Source organism: Neomonachus schauinslandi, chromosome 1, assembly GCF_002201575.2.
Source record: "Neomonachus schauinslandi chromosome 1, ASM220157v2, whole genome shotgun sequence".
NCBI classification, from domain to species: domain Eukaryota; kingdom Metazoa; phylum Chordata; class Mammalia; order Carnivora; family Phocidae; genus Neomonachus; species Neomonachus schauinslandi.
The window spans coordinates 26,883,978-26,906,712 of NC_058403.1; the positions used below are offsets into that span (position 1 = coordinate 26,883,978).

Consider the following 22,735-nt stretch of genomic DNA (forward strand, 5'->3'; position numbering starts at 1 on the left):
AGAGGGAGGAGGGTCAGAGGGAGAAGCAGACTCCCTGCCGAGCAGGGAGCCCGATGCGGGACTCGATCCCGGGACTCCAGGATCATGACCTGAGCCGAAGGCAGTCGCTTAACCAACTGAGCCACCCAGGCGCCCTAGTATTTTACTTTTAAACATATTCCATGGAACAATGAAAATTATTACCTTATATTTCCAACTATTCCAATGTAATAAGACTAAAGATAGAGGGAAGGGGTGAGGGAAAAAGAAATAATGCTAAATTTTATACTTCTCTTTTTAAGTTCCAAATCAAATGATCACTTTAGTCTATGATTATGATTCTTCCTCATTCTCTAACAGGAAGACCGAAATTTATTTTTAAAAAGAAGCATTTAGGGGCACCTGGGTGGCTCAGTCAGTTAAGCAGCCAACTCGTGATTTTGGCTCACATCATGATCCCAAAACCCTGGGATTGAGCCCTAAATGAGGTTCTGCGCTCAGCAGGGAGTCTGCTTGAGGATTCTCTCTCTCTCTTTCCCTCTGCCCCTCCTGCTGCTTGGGCACTCATGCTCTCTCTCTCAAAAAAAAAAAAAAAAAAAAAAAATCAGTAAATCTTTAAAAAGATTACAGCTGAGGAAGCTACAGCCTGGGGGTTAGGTAACACCCACAGTCCCTGATGACGTTAATGGTAGCGTTGGCCCTTGGCCCTGCCTCTCCTGACTCCATGTAGCTACTCTCCATTACACTGCTGGAAACGTCATGAAGATGGCTATGTTCAGAGAGCTAAAAGAAAAGTTCTTACCGACTGCAAAACTGTTTCAGGACTTTTATCTTCATGCTCATGTGATGCCTTGGTAATTATTCGAATAGTTTCTTCTTTCAAGTGCTTTGAGAAATCACTTCTTGATGGCTGCTCTAGATATTCTGGTTCTCCTGCTTGTGCTTCATAAGAAAAGAATCATTTGTATATCTAATACCAATCACAGAGAGCTATCTAAAGATGAATCTGTTATTTAATTCTAATTCAAATTATAGAATAACCAATTTTACTTTTATTTAATATACCACTCAACATAGAGCACCAACCCCAGAATTTAACCCCTCCCCCCCCAAAAAAAATCAGGTTCAAGAGTAGTCAATTACTGAAGAAAATACTCATTGTCTCATAGTCTATGATGAGAAATTCATAGCAAATTTTTATGTCATGATAAATACTAAAATCTCATTTTGGAAGAGTGTCAGCATTCTACCAAAAAAGAAAAAAAAAAAAAGGATTTAGTGTGTATAACAAGCCTGGTCTGAGTTTCCACAGAGAAGACAGCAGCTGTTTCTCTGGCCACAAATCCTTTTCCACACCTCCCTGACCAAACCTAACCCTGAATGAACCCAACCTTCTATCTTTTCTGAACCTGCCCTGGTAATTGAGTGTTGTCAGAGGAAAAACAATTACAACCTGGCAAACTGATACTAATATAAATTCAAGACTTCAAATACCATCCTTGCAAAGAACTCTCAAAGTTTTATCTATCATCTAGGCTGAGCTCCAGACCCATCGATGCAACAATGTACTCTGAACATCCCACCAGATGCTTTATAGACAACCCCAAATGCTTTATGTAAGTGGGCCTCTGCCTCTCTCTCTAACATAACTTTGTATCCTGTGCTCTATGCTCTTTTTCAGGTTATCTAATACATCAAAAAAGAGATTTTTCCTTTCAACCTTCAGATCTTTCCACATTTTCTTCCCTCTGCCTATATATTCAACCCACTCTCAGTCTCCCATCTAAGAACTTCTATGTCTTTTTGTTTAAATACCACTTCCTTACGAAAGTATTCCTGATTATACCAATTTTAGAGCAGGGTTTTTCAGCTTCTTGGCACTACTGACATTTTGGTTCATTTTGATTCCTTGGTGTGGAGTGGTCCTGTGCTCTACCCCCTAGATGCAAGTGGTACTGTCCTTTCAGGTATGACAACCAGAAATGTCTTCAGTTTGTCAAATGTCCTCTGGGGGGCAAAATCACTCTCAAATGAGAACCACTGCTCTAAAGTAACTTATTCTTTCTTTTAGCACTTTACCACAATTATGACTTAATTACTATTATATTTGTTTCAAGCCCATATCCCCTGCTAGACTAAGAATCTCAAGAGTAGGGATGCTATCTCCTTTTTGTATTGCTATTTCTTTGACACCTAGCATACAATAAGCACACAATAACTTAATGGAACAAATGAATTAATAAGTAATGGATATAAGGAATAATAAAGTACACTAAAATGTTCTACAGTGTTACTGGGATTGGTTAAATGAGCCCCTCTAAACCAACTGGCTTGACACAACAGGGCTATTGCCATCCTTTCGATATCTGATTTAAAAAAAAAAAAAAAACTCTCAAAGTGAAATATTATTCAGTAAGAAATACTATAATTTCAACATATATGCATGGGAATACATCCATCCAATAAATTTTAATTAAGTATTTAACTATGTGCCAGGCACTAGGCTAGACAATGGGACTCCCAGTATGAACAAAGCAGCCAGTCTCTCACCCCATGAAGTTTAGAGTCAATCATGGAGAATGTCATTAATCAAAGAATCACACATGTGAATTGTGACAATATTATAATAATACATGCTAGGAATAAAATGGGGGAGCGATAACTTAGATTATGGAATATGAGATAAACTGACTTTTTAGCTGAAGGATGAGGGGTTGATCATCCCTGATGGAAAGATGATCTGAAAGAAGGGCAGTGTGGCTGGACTACAGTGTAAGAGGAGAGATACAGCAAGAGAGGACAGGGGCAAAATCAAAGGGCCTTTGAGTCTAATTAAAAGTTTTGAGGATAAATATAATGGCAATGTGGCAAGTTGTTTTTCTTTTTTTAAGATTTTATTCATTTATTTGAGACACAGAGAGAGAGAGAGCACAAGCAGGGAGGAGGGTCAGAGGGAGATGGAGAAGCAGACTCTGCTGAGCAGGGAGCCGGATGCGGGGCTCGATCCCAGGACCCTGAGATCATGACCTGAGCCGAAGGCAGACACTCAACTGACTGAGCCATCCAGGTGCCCTGCAATGTGGCAAGTTTAAAAAAAAAAAAAATTATTATGGCTCCAGTGTGAAGAATGGATTAGAGAGGAAAGTAAAACTAGAGGTCAGTGAAAGTACTAGAAGGTACCAGAGCAATATGAGCAAGAGATGGTGGTGCTTTTGGACAACAGAGGCAGCAAGAGAGGTAGAGAGAATTGGTAAGAGTGAAGATGTATTTTGGACACAAAGGTTTGGAGGCTGATGTGAAGATGATTAAGTTTTTGGCATGAGTAACTAGGATGATGGAGGTAAAATTTACTGTGACAAGGAAAACTAGAGGAAGGAATGCTTACAGTGTGTATATGACAGGAGGGAAGTTTAAAGAAGTCAATGCCCTCATTTCTGTATTTCCTGACTTTGTACTGCAATGTTCTTTCAGTGCCCTGTATGGATGGATAAGGTAAAGAAAATTTTAGACTATACCTCCAGCTGATAGGAGGATGTGAACTTAATGCAATGAGGGCCAAGAAATCCATCTGGTCTGGCACTGGTCTAACACACTGAAACATGGACAGTCTATGTAAAATAAGTCCTTAGGAACAAAAGTAATTTTATCTGATCAACACAGTAAAATATATCTTAGATCCCCAGGGTCAAGATTCCCTTCCACATAGGGATTTGAGTCCAAAAAACTTATGAGTAATGTTGAATGATCTTGCCTAAATGTCATACAACAGAACTATTTCTTCTAGAGTTTTCCTTGTGTATGTATCTTCCAGGGAACTGACATTTGAGTGGTGCTGTACAGTCACTAGGGGAACCTATGAGGATTTAACATCTGGGAGTTCGGAAACAAAAACCCAAACTTCATCCAGCATGTTTATTGAGCCTGCACCATTTATATTAGTAATGAAGAAAACTGACATAAAATTCACTCACTTTAAGAACTCCCAGTAAAATCAGATAATTATATACTAATTGGTCCCTCAGCTTAAAATATTGTTCAGGCTTCAATTTGGAATACGGCTGGTGATTACCAATATTCTACAGAGGTATATAATATCCCTGTATCTAAAGTGTCTCTTACATCACTTATTCGTCCTATGGGTACTTCACTGAGATTTGTAAATGGTTGTCCTCCACATAAGAGATTTTCCAGCCATGCTCTAGTTCATGATGTAGAGGCTTCATTCACCTATTTGGCCATTAAAGAAGACCCCAACATTCTACAAGTACTCTGAACCTGCTCCTTTGGTCCACCTTCACGGTGAGTAAGGGATTGGGAGGGCTTGGGAGTGTTCTACTTATGTATATTTCCTGTTTATGCTCTTCAACATTTTAAGGGGAGAGTTAACTCGATAACCAATTGGCTTTCTGTTACAGCGTAAGAATCTGCTTTTTTATCTTTTTGTTAAAATTTAAATTCAATTACCCAACATATAGTACATCATTAGTTTCAGATGTAAAGCTCAATCATTCATCAGTTGTGTATAACACCCAGTGCTCATCACATCACATGCCCCCCCCCTTTTTTAAGATTTTATTTATTTGACAGAGAGAGAGAGAGGAGCACAAACGGGGGAGCAGCAGAGGGAGAGGGAGAAGCAGGCTCTCCGCTGAGCAGGGAGCACGATGCAAGGCTCGATCCCTGGACCCTGGGACCATGACCTGAGCCGAAGGCAGACGCTTAACCTACTGAGCCACCCAGGCGCCCCTCACGTGCCCTCCTTAATGCCCATCACCCAGTTACCCTATCCCCACACCCAAGATCTTAAATCTACTATTAAAAAAAAAAAAAAAAGGAGCAACATCTCCTCTTTCAGAAATATTTAATACCTTGCCTTACTGAGGAGTCTTACTTATTACATTCACATTTAGAAGATTATTTAAAGAAGATTACTTCAAAGATATGCAGAACATTCACTTCTAGAAATGTATTTAAAATCAACAATTCCCCAAAAGCAGCCTATAAAGAGCCATGGTAGGCTGGCTGCGTAGAATCACGAGAGAAACTTTTAAGACTTCAATTTCCTGGGTACCACCACAAACAATTGTGGGAATGTGGGGGGGGGGGGGGGGGGAGGCTTAGGAACCAGAGTTAAACCTAAAATTTACCTAGGACAGAGCTACATCTGTACCACACATTTTTAGCCTGCTTCTCTAATGTATCATTATTTTGGCTAGACTTTTAAAATGTCCCATACAATGAGGATCACTTAAAGGAAACTCATTATTGGAATCTCCATAGGAAATGAATTCAATTCAGAAAACATTCAAGGGTCATCTACTACATGTCATTTATTATGTTAGATTCTGAAGATATAAATAAGAACATCACTCAGTCCCTGCTTTAAAGGAACCTGAGAATATTGATGATATTATTCATTCTACCAGGTCTTACTCTCAGGAACCAGCTGTACTTTCCTGGAATATCAGCTTGTTTTTAACGTGTAGACAGTATCTGTAGAGAAGTTCCAGAGCCAATTCTGCAAGCCCCCTCTAGGTAAATTTATGAAATCTTATGGAATGCATTCCATACCAATATTAACCTGTTTACCTTATTTTTTCTACCTTTTCAAAAAAAATAGGATATGCTACACAGGTTATGACGACTTCAACAGTTTTTCCAGAAACAATAGTGTACTGCATGTTAACTAAAATTTAAATTAAAAAAAAGATAGATTTTAGGGGTGCCTGCATGGTGCAGTTGGTTAAGGAAGTCTGCTTGAGATTCTCTCCCCCTCACCCTCCTCCCCTCCCACTCATGCTCTCTCAAATAAATAAATCTTTAAAAAAGTTTTTGAATAAGACAGGAGAAACACAAGTAAAAGTGCAAAGCTCTTCTCTCCTTCTGAATAATTTCTCTGTTTTATAAATATAGCTTGGAGCCATACTGTTTAACCAGAGGTATATCTCAGAATTATCTGAGGACCTTTTTAAAAATATATATTCTGGACCCTTCCTTCAGAGGTTCTGATCCCAGTTAAGTCTTAGGTGATCTTACTTAGGTGGAGTGTGCTGTTTATACTCACAAAAAAATTCCCCAGGTATAGACCGTATACACCGTAGTAAAGAACTATTGAATAGATCTCTAAACATAAGTGTTCAGGTAAGTTTTTCTTTGCAGTAAGCACGTGTAAGGAGGTAGCATGAAAAGAACCAAATAATTTTTGGTTCCATCATTTATTACTTAGTTTCAGTAAGACAAGGAATGGTACTAGAGAAGTGAGTTCTATGGATTTCTTGGTCACATGTAAGCAGAAGTGGAACAAATACTCATTTAATTAATACTATATAAACCAATATTCTTATTTGGAATATCACTCAGTAGAAACTGACTTTAATTGTTCTCATGTTATAGCTTTATTGAGAAGATTTTTGAGGAAAGAAAAATCACTCTGATGAATTTTATGAACAAGATTTCCTCATATTACTTCCACTAGTCACTCGTAATTCTAGTGCACACCTGAGAGATTTAAATATAGGTTCTCTTTAATATGCTGAAAATATTATACCAAATTGAGCAAATTACTCTGGAAACTGTGAGGAGAAGTAAGATGACATGGGCATTAAAGTAAACTTTCTCTACTAATGACTGGGGAGATAAGTGGTTCCAATAAACATTAATGAGTTCCCTTATACAACTGTGGTATGTTAAATTGCCCTGCAACAGAGGATGGACTTCTTAATAGGATATATAAAATAATACAGTAGTAGAAACCAATCTTTTAAACAATAATCTCACTCCCCAAATTTATAGACTTAGCACATTCTATTCCTACAAACTCAAAGTGTATGCTTCTAGCAATTCTATAGGTGACACAATGTTTCCAATTCAGGCAGTTATTGCCACTACTTTCTAAAAACCCAGCCTGGAAGATAATTATCTCTTTATTTTTTAGTTATTCTGATTCCTCTCAGAAATACATCTCCATCCTCAAGTACTTTTTTTTTTTTTTTTTTTTAAAGATTTTATTTATTTATTTGAGAGAGAGGATGAGAAGAGAGAGAGAGCACATGAGAGGGGGGAGGGTCAGAGGGAGAAGCAGACTCCCTGCTGAGCAGGGAGCCCGACGCGGGACTCGATCCCGGGACTCCAGGATCATGACCTGAGCCGAAGGCAGTCGCTTAACCAACTGAGCCACCCAGGCGCCCTCAAGTACTTTTTTTAAATACTAAAAAGAAAGACATGAAAATATATGCCTAATACCTACTCCTGGTTTTTTTTTAAATTACAAAACAGCATTTACAGTATATGGTAGGAAGTATTAATCAGGATAAAGGGTATGGGGCATATAGACGTGGCCTTTTATACAGAGAGAATATAAGATAACAAATGCAAATGGGAGGGCAAAGTTGTCTAGTCCTCTCAGACAGGAATATTAATGGGGAATATGTATTAGTTTGAAAGGAAATAAAATGTGTTAAGTCTGTAAATTTAGTCTTGTGAAAGACAAGATGAAAAGGAGACCATACAGCACTTAATATTTTGGTGCCACAAAATGTAAGTGAGCCAAAAACAGAGTTGGAGCTTAACCAATGAATGCAGGATTCACCTTCATCTGAGTGCTTAGGTACCACTATCACTTATGCCAATTAGGCAGCCATGTCCTCCCACTAGTAAGGTAAGAACAGACACATGCAAATGGTGTGCATAAAAGTTAGTGGAAGTATAACAAAGTAGCTCCATTGGGGTAAGTTCTCGGGATCGGTTTGAGAAGGATATGTACCAAAGACAAGGAATGAAATCACAAAGGGATGGAATTGGCTCAAAAATGAAAAGAATTATAATGTACATACTGTGATTTGAGCACAAAAATCTCTTGATATCTACTGAGTCATTTCTTATGGAAGTAGACAAAGTCACTGTAAAGAAACTGCATTACTGTGAAACCACAGACCTTCATGTAGTCTACAAGGTGGCTCTTAATGTATGGAAAGAAATACAGTCGTGCATCATGGTAGAGCTTACCACACTACAATGGTGGTATTCAGATATACTATATTGCATTTGAGGATCATAATATTGGTATCTTTGTTGGTATAATACCATTATCTTGGTCTTTTAAAAATTCTGAATCAATGCCTGTTAACATCAAGATCAAGGACTCAACTAATCAATTTATATGAAAACAAGTTAACAAGTCTGGACAGATCTGTGTGTGCCTGCTTTACTCACAATACCATATTGTGGTACTGTACATCTTCCATTGAGAGAAAAATTTCTTCTAAAGTTCAAATGATAATGCTAAAATTCACCAAAGTAATTACTGCTGTATGGGAACTGGTCTGTAAAAGATGAAATTAAGCAAACACCTAAAATGCTTTTTTTTCTTTCTAAAATGGTTTCTTAAAAAATAAAAGACAAAACACACAGATGTCGCAAAAAAGGACATTCAAAAAGATCCACTCGGAGTTATGAAACAGACAAATGAGTTTGACAAAAATATCTGTGTTTATCTCTTCCCACTCCTCCAACTACTACAGAGAAATAGCACTTTTTCACAGTAGAAAATATGTTGCCCTAAAATATATGAACAACTCTGTGATGATGAAAGTAATCTTCAAAAAAAAAAAAAATCAGAAGACATTTTATTTTCAAATTTGCTAGAACATGTTTATTCTTGTACTGTTTACTCTGAACATTTTATTGATTTCATCAGCTAATAACTTTAGAATATTTTTAAATATTAAATACTTAGTTTCAGCTAATTTTTTAATTTTAAAAATTCTGAAAAAATCAAATAACTGCTCTATAACAATAGCATAATTACACAAAATATTACATAAAGTATTATACAAAATATATACAGATATACCAATAATGCTATTTTGCTCAAATGGGAAATTACTAAAGTAAAGTAAAAAGTTCACTCTCTCGATAGCTTTAGTGAAAATGTTTGGATTACTTGCTGGTTTTCATGGCTTTTCTAAGCTTCTGGCCAAGAAGGGTCAGACCCAATCAAAATGGGCAGGATGGATAGAGAAAGAGCAGAATCATCTCATTTAACTTGAAAAAGGTATATATGAATACAGCAGTGCCTGTCAAAGGGGTAAACTAAATTGTTATCAGTGGCAACTCAGAGGAGTGATGGAATTTCAGATGATTTTTACTGTCTTCTTCATACGTTGACATAATTAAACTTCTTTTTTAAATGAGCATATCTTATTTTTATAATAAAGTATCAATAATAAATATATTGATAATAAAATACAATTTAATCAAAAGGTACTAACCTGTTGTTACAGAAGACTCTGACTCCCTCAATTTCTGAGATGCTAAAAGTTTTTCCTGCAAAGCTTTCTGGGCAAGTTGCGCATCCCATTCTTCTAGTTCTTTTTCAAATCGCTGGTTGTCTTCCTCAACAAAATCTCTTAAATCCGGTGGTAATGTTTCTATTCCAACAAGAGCCTGCCCAGTTTCTTTATTTAACTCCTCTGCAAATCATATTTCAAAAACTAATATAAAATTAAGAATTAAAGGAAAAATGCAAAGCTCAAAACAGGATGCATTTCAAATGGGATTTAAAGCATGAATTATTACCATTTAACAAATCAATATTAAAAATTAAAAGAAAACTCAAACAAATGCTTGGATAAGCAATGATGCAAATATTTGATAATCTATTATAGGAAGTGTTCTCAGCTTTTTTTTTTTAATCTCTAGATTAAGAGTAAAAAAAAAACGGAACAGGATATAAAGCCAAAATCATTTGCTACTCAAATATTGACATAGTACTACATTTTCTATTTTAATAAAATACTAGATGTTTGATTATTCATAAAATAAAAATCACAAAATGAGAATAACTCATAACCTTATTAAACTCAAAACAGAACTAAAATTCTTTTTCATCCAAAGCAGTTAAGCACAGCAATATACTTACAGGCAATCTGAAAACTAATCAATATAGCAAGATTTTCAAAAACATTACAGAAGTAGTATTTAAGAGAGTTACTGAACTTCTGCACACATACAAAATACACTGTAGCTTTCCATCATAAGTGGACCACCTAGCTAGTGTTGCTGAATGGTTAAACACAAAAGGAAAGTTGATTTTTATCAGTTTGAACAAAACTTTAAGTACTTTCTACATGCAAAGCCTGTATTAGAATATAAGAAATAAAATGATTAAGACATAGTATGACATGGTCCCTGGCTTTGAGAAGGTTAGAGTGAAGTGGAAAAGACAAGTTGACATACAATTCCAACACACATAAGTGCCCCATAGAGGTATGCTATGAGAACACAAGGAGAGGTATTTTCTGGTAGAAGTAAAAAAAAAATCTTGGCAGAGCAGATGACACCTGAATTGAATCTTGACAGATGAGCAGAAATTAGACAAAAGAAGAAAGAAAAAAGAACATTCCCTCCAAAAAATAAAAAGCATAAAAACTAAAGTTATAAATGTGTGAAATCATTTGGTGTGAAGAGAATACAACAAGCAGTTCAAATATCAGTAAAGTATATATAGTTTGAAATGGACAACGTTTATAAACGAAGCTTGAAAGACAGAGGCCAGAAAATGGAGGCCTTATATATAAGGTTAAGGAGCTTAAATATGAGTCAGTGCATGATGTGGTCCTTAAAGGGATTTTGGCGAGGAGAAATAGGTCAGATTTGCATTTTTAAAATTTTTTTTATTTTTACTGTTATGTTAATCACCATACATTACATCATTAGGGTCAGATTTGCATTTTATAATAGTTACTAAATAGTTAACTTTGAATACAAAATAATATTTCAATTGTCAGCCCTGATTACATTACTCTTCAATTCCAGTTTCTCACTTAGAATAAGCCAACCGCATTTCCTAATCATAACCATCACCCTCTGAGTCAATTACACTTAAATAATCACACCAGAGACCAGAGTCACATAAAAGACCTACTTATTTGGGTGCCTGGGTGGCTCAGTTGGTTGGGCGACTGCCTTTGGCTCAGGTCATGATCCTGGAGTCCCGGGATCGAGTCCCGCATTGGGCTCCCTGCTCAGTGGGGAGTCTGCTTCTCTCTCTGACCCTCCCCGCTCTCATGTGCTCTCTCTCTCTCTCTCATTCTCTCTCAAATAAATAAAATCTTAAAAAAAAAAAGACCTACTTATTTAAAAATATAGACTACCCTATATATTTCATGTGCTTACCTTTTATTAAGAATTGTGCCTTATCATTTATGTACATTAAACAGTATGCACTGGCATTTCTATAACCACCAAAAGAGTCCCTCACTAGCTCTTCCCATGATGATTTTGTCACAGCAATATCATTGTACTTCATCCACCTGTTTTCACGATGATCAAAAATATATGCCCAGTAGTGCCCGGCATTAGCTTGGCCTTCATGAACTAAAACAGCATGTAAGCGATAAGGAACCTAAATATGAAAACAGAAGAGTTAAGCCACAGTTAAGCAGTCTATTAATACCACATTCCATGAAACCCATAAACTATGATTGAAGAATACCATAGAAAACTGGCTGTGATTAAAATTTTGAAAAAAATACACTATGAAATAAAAAGGGGGGAGATAAATAAGTTAATGACATATAAAGCAGGTGTATAAATAGGATATTTTTGAAACTTTGAAAATTTCTTTCAAATGAACTTATGATGAATATTTTATATATAGTATGATTTGTCCAAACCTTCACAATTATAACTTGATGACTGAATTAGCAATATGGCCTACATAATGTATACCGGAAGTTAAAATGTAACTGAGCCCTGTGCTTCTCCCCCAAATCTTAACATCCTTAAATAACCATATAATTTCTCCCATAGGACTTTCTGTAAACACTAAGACCTTCTGAAAATTTTTGCTAAGTTTTACTGTAAAATAATAAAAAAAAGTAAACAATAAATATACTATGAGAATACAACTCGATGTTAATATGGAATCTTTAAGATCAGCAATTTTATAAAAAACATTAAGAAAAATTAGCTTAAGAATTAGGTTAATCATACAAATAAAAATATGTAATTTTGGCAATACTTACCAACTTAAAATTTAACTTACTTGGATCATAGATTTGTCAGAGTACATTAGTTCAATTGTTCGATGGATTCTGGATATGCTTTCCTGCAAATCTAAGGATAGAAGATGTGATTTAAAATGATTAACATCAAGTACGTCTCTACGAGACATAAGATAGTAACTAATGGTTTTCCTACCAATATGTTAGAGGAATAAGGAAAAATTCCTAAAATTGTTCGTAGAAATACTACTATTTGGAGTCTGTATAAAACGAAATATAGTTCTCCTTAATAAAACATATAGCACAAGTGCATAATTAAAAACCAAAATAAATATGATTCACTTAGAAAATGTGCCGAGCCTATAAAAGTGAACTTTATTCAAATCTATAAAGGAAAAGTGTCAATAGAAACGGAACATAAAGCCCCTTACATATTTATTTAAAACAGGAAAACTATGGAATGAAATAAAATAACTTTGCCACAAACCTTCTATATACATATATGTCATTCAATAAAAATCTACCACAATCACCAATGGAAACAATGTTGAAACTGCCATTACTTATTACTTCTACTTCCAGTAGAAATCCACTCTACAAAATTATTCACAGCTATATTGCACATAACAATAAAAAAATTAGAGACAACCTAAAGATCTATTAATGGGGAAATGGTTAAATTATAGTATAACCTATACTACGAAAAGCCACTGAAAAGAATTGGGAAGAAACCATGAAAGACTATGGAAAAATACTAGTAACTTCAGAGTGGGGAAAGACCTTTTTCTGAGCCTGACAGAAAATCCAGTAACCATAAAGGAAAAGATAAGATTCTCTCCCCAAACTGAAGAAAATTTACATTATAAAAACAAAACAAAACCAACACCAAAAAAAGTCAAATGATAAAGACAATTAAGAAAATAGTATCTACAGCAAACACTATAGGCAACAGGTTAATACCCATAATATCAAAGTTTCTATTGAGCATTAAAAGAAAGATAAATGGTTCGATATAAAAAATGGGTGAATGTCACAAGAAATTTATAGAAAAACAGAATTTCACTCAAAATTAAGGAAATGCAAATTAAGATACTAACACACCATTTTTTTCAATGTTCAGGCTACCACAATTTAAAAAGTACCCAAGGCTAAGGAAGATGTTGGGAGTCAGGCTCTTCCACATAGTGGGAATAAAAACTGGTTCAATGTTTTGGGAGGGAAAATTTTAAAACAGTTAAATTTAAAATATATACACTTTGGACCAGAAATGACACTTCTAAGAATATATCCTACTCACAAAGTGTGTCAGTATATATGTAGAAGGTCAGCACTACTTGCAGTATCAATATAGAAATTAAATAAATTACATCTTACTCAGATGTAGAATGTAATTATTATTATACAATAGTTTAAAAAACAATGTTAACAGGTAATAACAGGGATAAAAGAGAAGAAACAAATATTCCAAGGAAAATCTTACCCAATCCATTGTATTACTATGGTCCAAAGTATTAGGTATTAAGGTTCCTACCCTTATCGGATGAATGTCTCTCAAGTTCCTCAAACTTAAATTTTCCTCAAACTTAAAATGGTCAAAAGTGGACTCATCTTATTCCTACTTCCTCCCCTGAGGTGGGGACCTGCTCACCCACCAGTCTGCCCTTTTCCAAAGTACATTCCATCTCTCTACTCTTACCAGCATGAGGAACTAACGGAAGAGTCCCTAATTCCTCCCTTTCTCTCTCACCTCTTGTCAATGATCTACCTCTGTCAGTTTTCTCCAAAGAGTAGATCATATCCGTTCCTTTCCTTCCTCAATGCCACTACCTTGGTGTCAAAAGCTTCCTAGCATCCACCCTTCAGAATGTAATCTTATAAAAACAAACACAATCTGCCAAGTCCAGTAAAAAATTATTTAATACCTAGTACAGTGTTCAGGAAACACAGTGTGCTCAATAAATGTTTACTAATGAATTCAAACGTAAAAATATTCCCTTATATATGAAAAATACTAAGGGAAACATTTATAGCTACTAATGCTAATTGTTAGTTGTCATCATGCCCTATTTATGTTACATTATATTATATTAGGACTGCTCTTTATTTACATATTGTCTATAATGAGTCAAGTTGGGCATCTAAAATCCAACAATCCATACTGTTTAAAATAATTCCAATCTTTTGGTATAAAAGAGTAGCTCCTAGATTTTTCTTTTTTCATAGGATAAAATGAGATGACAGTAATAGGATATTATATTTTGTCATGTAAGGAAAAATTATAATAAAATAAATATAATAAAATACTAACATCGTTTCATTTAAAAAAGAAAAAGGACATTTTAAAAACAGTAAAGTAGCAAAGATATAATTTCAGAATAAAGGAGAGTCCCTTCCAAGAAAGGCCAGATGGCAACTTAACACCAACACATACAAACACACACGTATACACTCATACTCCCCACAGAGCACCGTCCTCATTTTTCTTATTTTGCTACATGCCAGTTAAAACACATTACAGACTGGCACTGAGCTCACAGATCATATCTGGAAATCTCTGTTAGTGCAGATTTAAAATTAAAATTCACATTTCTGGGGTGCCTGGGTGGCTCGGTTGGTTAAGCATCTGCTTTTGGCTCAGGTCATGATCTCAGGGTCCTGGGATCCAGCCCAGCATTGGGTTCTTGGGCTCCCGGATCGGCAGGGAGTCTGCTTCTCCCTCTCCCCCTGCTCATGCTCTCTCTTTCTCTCTCTCTCTCTCAAATAAATAAAATCTTTTAAAAAAATGAAATTCACATTTCTAATTCTTAAATCTAAAAAAAAATTGTTTTATCACTTTAACTCATTACACAAACATTAGGGAGAGGATGTAATTGACAAATACCTAATTTAATTGTATGAGGTTTCACCAATGGAGTAGCTGTGAATACCAGTTTGATATAAATTTAGAGCATTAAATGAGAAAACCAGACCATCTGCTATGTCATTAATCAACTAAGTAGTCCAGAGGAAATCTGTTGGTCTCTCTGAATCTGATATTAAGATCATAAAAACAGGTAGTCAGGCTAGTTTCTCTTATAGAAAACACTTTCTAGGAAAAAAAAATACGTTATAATATTTACATATGAAATCCAAAGGTGATTTCCCTTCTTAATTTTAATATTATACATATCCATCTGAGGCGACAGTAGCTCTGCTGTCAGAAGCTTCTTACCTCTGGTGTCATTTTCTATTTCTGTCCTCCAGCGATGTAAACAGCTTTCTAGCACAGAAAGCTCTTCTTCTGTTATGTGTCTTGGTGCTGGATGCATGGGCAAATCTGGGGGTATCCGAGACTGAGTGAATGGTTTATGTATTACTGATCTCGATGAAATGGCAGCTATTGATGTAGGTGATGTGCTTGGCAGTTCTGAAGAAGGGGCTCCCTGTTGTTCTGTTGTGCTATATTTTTAAAGCATAAAATATTTATTATTAAACTCTCCAAGTTGAAGCTCTGGACAAAAATTGTGCCAAACACATAGCATTAAATTGGCTTATAATTTCAAAAAGAAAAAGCCTTTAAAAAAAGAGAGAGAGAAATATGTGGATTAATTTAATATCCAATGAGATTCTTAATATATGAGGAATTCATTATTATCAGGATGAAATTGTGGCTTTATAGAAGAAACAGTTTCATCATTTCAATAAATCTTATGTATACCAGAATTATATAATACTGATCAGCTTACATTACAGGAAAAACTAACTTAACAATACTTTCATGGATAAAAGGTGGAAATCTGTACCAAAATAACACATAATTCTGAACAGAAAAGAATATGAAAATTTCAATCCACAACCATAAAATCTATTGAAACAGTGAACTAAGAAAGCAACCAGAATATACACAATCTTCTAAGTGAATCTAATATGTTTAGAGTCCACTAAAATAAATCACAATGTGCATTTTATGAAACCCTCTTTAAAGGCATCAATTACATTACTATGTAATACAAGTAACATAGCTGGCTCTGAATCAGGAAAACTTTTTACCTTGGTAATGTCTGTGGTGTGGAACCACTAGGTGGGGAACTAGCATCAATATCCTCAATGGGAGATGTACAAACAGGTTTACTTGAAGCAAATTCCAATGCGTACTGTAGAACATCTACCAAGGGGAATCGTTTGGGACCCGAACCGTAGCTTAAATATCTGTTAACCATAAAATGCATACATGCTTTTAGTTGTATATAAAGCACATTTGCTTGTTTTTAATAATTGTTATAAAACATGATAAAAACACTTTAATAAATCTTCAACAATGCAATTAATTTTGCTTTCAAATGAAGATGTTAAAACTGAAGATACATTCAAGAAATAAATGTTCCCCAAACTAAGGAAAACAAAGTTGATTACAACTGAATGTGTCTGTATCCCGTTATAAATTTTAAATGCTGCTCTAAGGTGTAACCCAATAGGAAAATGAAAACTGACAGTTCCATTTCCTGAGACTGTTTTTATTTTTAGATCTGTCATCTGGTCTCATGATTACGATGGTAACTAATATTATCCTCCTACCTTTTACTACCTCTGATTAGTTTTAATATGATTACTGATACCTTTTAGAAATAAAAATTATTGAAATATAATACATTATTTTTGTTTAAAAAGTTTGGGGCTACTAATTTTCAAATTAATACTAAAACAAATACTAAAATACAGATTAATCAGAGGTTGCAAACTGGGATCTCTCAGGCCACATTTCAGCCTGTAAGACTTCTGTCTAATTACAGAACATCTGACTGTCTAGATTCCAGCGTCTTGTGGGAAGGTATCAAAAACAGTGAGAGATATTCACACATGGCGTCACACATGATACCACCCGCTAGTGCAGATGGTAAGCACTCCCTCTCCACAGGGATATGCACTCTAGGCTCCCCTTGCCCACCAGCTTACACTTGACTTGCTTCTCTTCTTAATAAAGTCTCCATGAAGCCCTAGTAGGCATGTGAGTTTGTATCTTCTGTATCAGGGAGAAAAACTCAGTCACCATTCATTTTAATGGAAATCTCAAGAGTGAAGTTTAATCTCATACAAGAAGAAACCTTAAAATTTAGATTAGTTTAACTTTTTTTTTTTTTTTTTAAATAATTTCTTCACCCAATGTGGGGCTCAAACTCACGACCCAGAGATCAAGAGTCACATGCTCTACTAACTGAGCCAGCCAGGTGGTCCTTTTTTTTGGATTTTTTTTTTTTTAAGATTAGTTTAACTTTGTATGTATTCTCAGCACCATGAGCATTACCAGTGGACAATGAAAATATTTAATTTTAAACACTAAGATAATCACTAATGCCAACTATGAATTATTTCAGTTTCTAACAAACTCAGAACTAAACTATACAAGCAAAATATGAATCCAGAGTAATTACTACTAGAATTATAAATTGCTCAAAGCAAACTTAAAATGAAATATTCCAGAGAGTCACTAAAAATATGACTTCCTATAGTTAGCTTATAATTTCATAAAAGTTACAATACCTTTCTAGTCTTTGTTGTAATACTGTGAGGTAATCTTTTAGTCTCTTGATTTCTTCCCTCTTAATTCTTGTTATTTCTCTGTTTCTGTGCATATATCTATCAGGAAAAAGAAAAATAACAACATTACCATTGTAAATAACATGGAAATAGATACAATATTAAGTCTAGCCAACACAACAAAAGATCAATTCATCTAAAATTCTACAGTGAAATATCAGACAACACAAGAGTAGTCCTTAAAATTCTTAACAATTGCAATACCAATACAAAAATAAATTTTTTAACTTCCTTATAACATTATTCCCAGTAACTATTCTTTTCTAAATAGAATGAGAACTCCATTTTCCTTGACAAATAGTAATATGCAAAGAAGTAAAGATTAATTCTACAGAAAGTAAGCAAAATTTTTCTCTAAACATAATAATACTTTACTTGGTTACTAAACAGTTTCAAAACTAAGTCATGCTGTATACCAAACCATACCTGTCCAGATACAACACCTGAGGAAATTCTAATTTGTTGTGAATTTTTTCTGGTCTTCCCAATGCCTGATTGAATTCAAATCTTGACAATTCAAATGTTAACACAGGTGGTAGTTTGGTGAACCAATGCTGAAAGAAAACAACAACAAAAAACCTTACTCTCACCTTCTGTTTCCTCCACTGCAGTATTAGGCACATGGTGTCAGCCCTGGCATTTTTATATATATCATCACAATGCTGACACCACAAACACATGATGAGGTACGCAATTTAGTTAAAGGCCAACTTCTCCCAAAAGTTTTCCACACCTCTTGAAAATTCCAAGGATGGAAATAATACCCAACCAGGGGAAAAAAAAAAAATTTCTAACAACTCTCCTTCTTCCACAATAATTTTTTACATTAAAATTTCTAACCTAAACTGACAGACATTAGTTAAAATTATGGCTTAGTAGCTCAAATTTTCTGGCTTCTTCAATATTATGTCACTATTACTACCAAGAATGGTACATATACTTATTAATCAACCACACTTCAAAAACCTTGACAAAGAAACTTGTAGATGTAGTACACACACACACACACATTTATTTTTACAGCATAAATGATCACAATTCTTACTAAAAACTAGAAACTGATATTCCCTTGTTTTAAATTTAATTTTCCTACTGGAATTCTGACTAATTTAAGAAGAAGATCTATTACTAATACGGAGTTTATACGAATGGTAACTATATTTAATGACTAGTGTTTAACAAATTGAATGCCTCATCGCTATGAGCCAATTCCTCCACAAACTGGCAACTTTTCAGTTAAGCATGAAATGTAACAAAACTACAAAAGAGAATTATTTTCATAAAAAAGATTCCAGTTTTACATAAACATATTTTTAAAGAAAAAAGAACAAAAACGTGTGAATCACCAAATACAGAAGTATAAAATAATGTAACAAATATTTTTAAATGCTTATTATAAACCACATAATGTACTACTGTAAAAAGTAACTGCCATACATTACATGGTGTGTGACATTTTCAATTGGCACAAAACGGCCACCACAGAAATATCAACTAGCTAAGAGCACACTAATTTCAATTCAAACATCCAAAAAAAGCAGAATAGTGCACATCTGGCAAACTGGATTTGACTAAGATCTTGAAAGTTGCTACTTTTCTCTAAATAAAGCTAATAAAAATGGTTATTCAAAACTATTTCTCCCTCCCAAAATGCTAAAGCTTATGTGAATTGAAATTTCCTGAGTTAGACTTGGTTTATCTTTAACAAAAAGTTGAAGTTTAAGAAATGTGTTTTATATGGCTATTAAAACTGAAGTTTACTAGAGAAAGTTACAATCTCAGGAAACAAACTGAGGGTTGCTGGAGTGGTGGGGGGGATGGGGTGGCTGGGTGATGGATATTGGGGAGGGTATGTGCTATGGTGAGTGCTGTGAATTGTGTAAGACTGTTGAATCACAGACCTGTACCTCTGAAACAAATAATACATTATATGTTAAAAAAAAAAAAAAAGATAGTAGGAAGGGAAAAATGAAGGGGGGAAATCGGAGGGGGAGACGAACCATGAGAGACTATGGACTCTGAGAAACAAACTGAGGGTTCTAGAGGGGAGGGGGGTGGGGGGATGGGTTAGCCTGGTGATGGGTATTAAAGAGGGCACGTACTGCATGGAGCACTGGGTGTTATACACAAACAATGAATCATGGAACACTACATCAAAAACTAATGATGTAATGTATGGGGATTAACATAACATAATAAAATTAAAAAAAAAAAAAAAAGACCTAGTATCAGAAGAATCTCTTAAGTTTTGAAATTTCTTGAGCAAAGTCTGCTTATTTTTTTTGTTCTCACATGGCACTGGAAAGAATTTTACTTAATTCTAATACACACCTAAAATTAGTATTAAGAATTAGAACATACCCCATACATACCACAAAGACAACTTTTGATGCCTTAGGATAATATTCTCTACTTCATTTTATGATACTAAAATAAGTAAGTAGGTTTCAAGAACTATAACTTTCATATTTTATTGCAGTATTTTAAATGTCACCATTAAAATTAAATAGTTACATACTTTAATTCATGGAAACCTACCATGGCCAATAGAAATAAAATCACCCAAACTGGGGGTATGCTTCTCGGTAGACCATGAAAAGTCCAGGAAATAACTTCCATATCTTAAGAAAGAATGTTCATAATAGTTATGTACTATGTCTCTGTTGTGAATGTATTTCCTTTAACAGCAGTGACAGTTTTTTCCTACAGGAGTGGAAGGATTTTACTTTCTTATTCTAAAGCTGATGGGGATAGGAAGAGATAGCCGGACATTCCCCTAATTCATCTTAGAAAATATATGGGTTTGTCTAGCTCTGTGATTTTAGGATTTTAAGTATAGCAGTATATAACTAGAATTTTAAATATACAACAATGAGATGTTCTTCTTTCAAAATATTATTTTTCCATTCAATAAAAAACTATATTTGCTTCTCCAACTGGTATGCCATGCCTGTGAGACACAGGTCATTAAAGGTAAGTATCATGCTTATAGTTTCCATGTCTTTATAAACATTTTATTATTATTTATTATCATATTATATTATATAATGAACCTACAGAAATAATAGATTAGGGTAGTTAGTGAATAAAAAAAACATAATCAACATGGGCAACAAAAGTGCTTTCAAACTTATGACTATAAATCTAACTTAGCAAAAATATTTTCTAGAGAGAATTAATCATCTTTATGAGTTGTAATAGCTGAATTTTTATTAATATATTTTAAATACCTTGCTTTTGTGAGATTACATGAATGCAGGAAGCAGGGGACAGAAAAATCAGACCTACCATTTCAAATTCCCACAGAACATCAAACAAAACCAGGATATAAATCAAGCACGAGAAGCAAACAGTTCCTATCCCAACTTGAAAATTTGTTTTAGTCATTTAATTGGGTTCACCCATTTGCCCTTTTACTCTAAAAGATAAATTTCCCATATAACATCTACATATATCTAATATGGTATATGTAGGTACTGTTTCTCTAGTTTTTAAAGTTCCATAAAGTTTCTTTTAGCATTTTGACTATAACTTAGTACAACTTTGTGAAGGGAACTTTGGCAGTACTTTTATTTTTAAATGAGTATGCCTGGTGACCGAAAAATTCCACTTCTGACTACCTTTCATTCCTAAGTTCTCAAGGGTATTTATAGAAAGACATTCCTTGAAATAATTCTTTGTCCAACTACTGTCTCACAGAAGAATGAAATAAATTTAATTTTAGAAATACGGGCTATGTGATACTATGCAGGTTTTAAAAAGAATGGTGTAAAGCCATATATACTGATGTGGAAGGATGCTCATGATATACTGGTGAGTGAAAAATGCAAGTCACAGGACAGTATGAACAAATACAAATACTTATATGTGCATAGCGATAGTCTAAAAGGAAATGTACCTGAAATTTTTTTGCTCCAATAGGCAATCAAAAAAAAAAAAAACTCCAGGTTTCCTAGAAAGTTTGATCCATCTATAAATTGCACACCATTTAGTTCAAAGTTGTGATTTAGAAAAATATTTTATAAGTAGTTATCTTACATATAATCATTTTTAATTTATTCAGTTATCTCTTGGTACGGCATTCCAGAAATTTAAACTCTTACAGGCCACTGGATATTTTAACATGAGTGATTCAGGAGATTAGAGGTTTTCCTAAATTACTTAACCAGAGCCATTTCAGCAAAAGAGATGTTTCCTGTATCAAAGTAAAATCAGTAACTTTTACTAAATAATAGTTTAAGAGATAAAAGGTGTTATCATCAGGGACAATGTTAATTTACAAACAAGCCTAAAATGTTACTCATTGGTGTTTATAGATACTTAAGAAGAAACAGAACAGTTATCCTGAAGGACATAATGAAATAAGACGATAATTTAAGTACACTACTAAAAACTTTTAAGATAGTCTACTTTAGCCAGTGATAGTCTCTTAAACCAGGCTGAATTATTATTGAAACTATTGTGTCCTACAAATCTAGGCAACTAGTAATAGGAATACAGGTAAATGAATTTGCTCTTATTAAGAATGCTTACAAACTGCTGAATTCAGAGGAGACAAACCACTGTATCTGTTAGGCTGGATGTAAAAACCTAGGCAGAAAATATATACGGGCATTCAGAGTATGAAGCCAAAGATGGAGGGCAAACTAGATTTTTTTAAATAAATAATGAAATTCAGATTCAATATAAAAGCTGGGAATACATAAGAAAGATTATTTACCAATAAACCAACGTATATTTCACTTACAAGCTACTTTGACAGTGTAAGGAAAATGCCATCCCTTTTCCTGCCCAAACCCATCCTTTTGTTTAATAGAAAAGAGATCACACTTTAGGCAAGGGGGTCTGCTTTCCTGTTCCATTATGGGATGCTCACAGAGTCCCAATCTTTAGAGACCAATCAGTAAAATAAATAAGCTTAATTTAAATATTCTTAATTGGAGGTCTATCTGGGAATCACTGGTGGAGCTCTTGGGCCCAAGTACCACATTCCTACCCTATATTCAGATTTGACAGCTTTGACGTAGGGCCTAGGCATCTGCTGAGAATCACTTATGTAGATGATCTATGATGTAGAGAGAAAAACTACCTCAAATATTTTCTCTCTTTCCCTCCCTCTCCCCCTCTTAAAAAAAAAAAAAAAAAGCCAGAAAATAGTAAATGTAATTTATTTTATT

General features: G+C 34.4%; 1 protein-coding gene across 1 annotated transcript in view; it reads right to left on the minus strand.

The window, feature by feature from the left end:
• The window catches only part of USP25 (ubiquitin specific peptidase 25), a 130,448-nt gene that overhangs the window by 28,570 nt on the left and 79,143 nt on the right, over nt 1–22,735 (minus strand). Inside the window, exons 11-18 of the mRNA XM_021679295.2 lie at nt 17,985–18,112; nt 17,502–17,597; nt 16,014–16,172; nt 15,196–15,422; nt 12,026–12,096; nt 11,155–11,383; nt 9,249–9,449; nt 782–921 (exon numbers count right to left, since the gene is read on the minus strand). Of these exons, the coding sequence (XP_021534970.2) occupies nt 782–921; nt 9,249–9,449; nt 11,155–11,383; nt 12,026–12,096; nt 15,196–15,422; nt 16,014–16,172; nt 17,502–17,597; nt 17,985–18,112 (1,251 nt within the window). The remainder of the gene's footprint in view (nt 1–781; nt 922–9,248; nt 9,450–11,154; nt 11,384–12,025; nt 12,097–15,195; nt 15,423–16,013; nt 16,173–17,501; nt 17,598–17,984; nt 18,113–22,735) is intronic.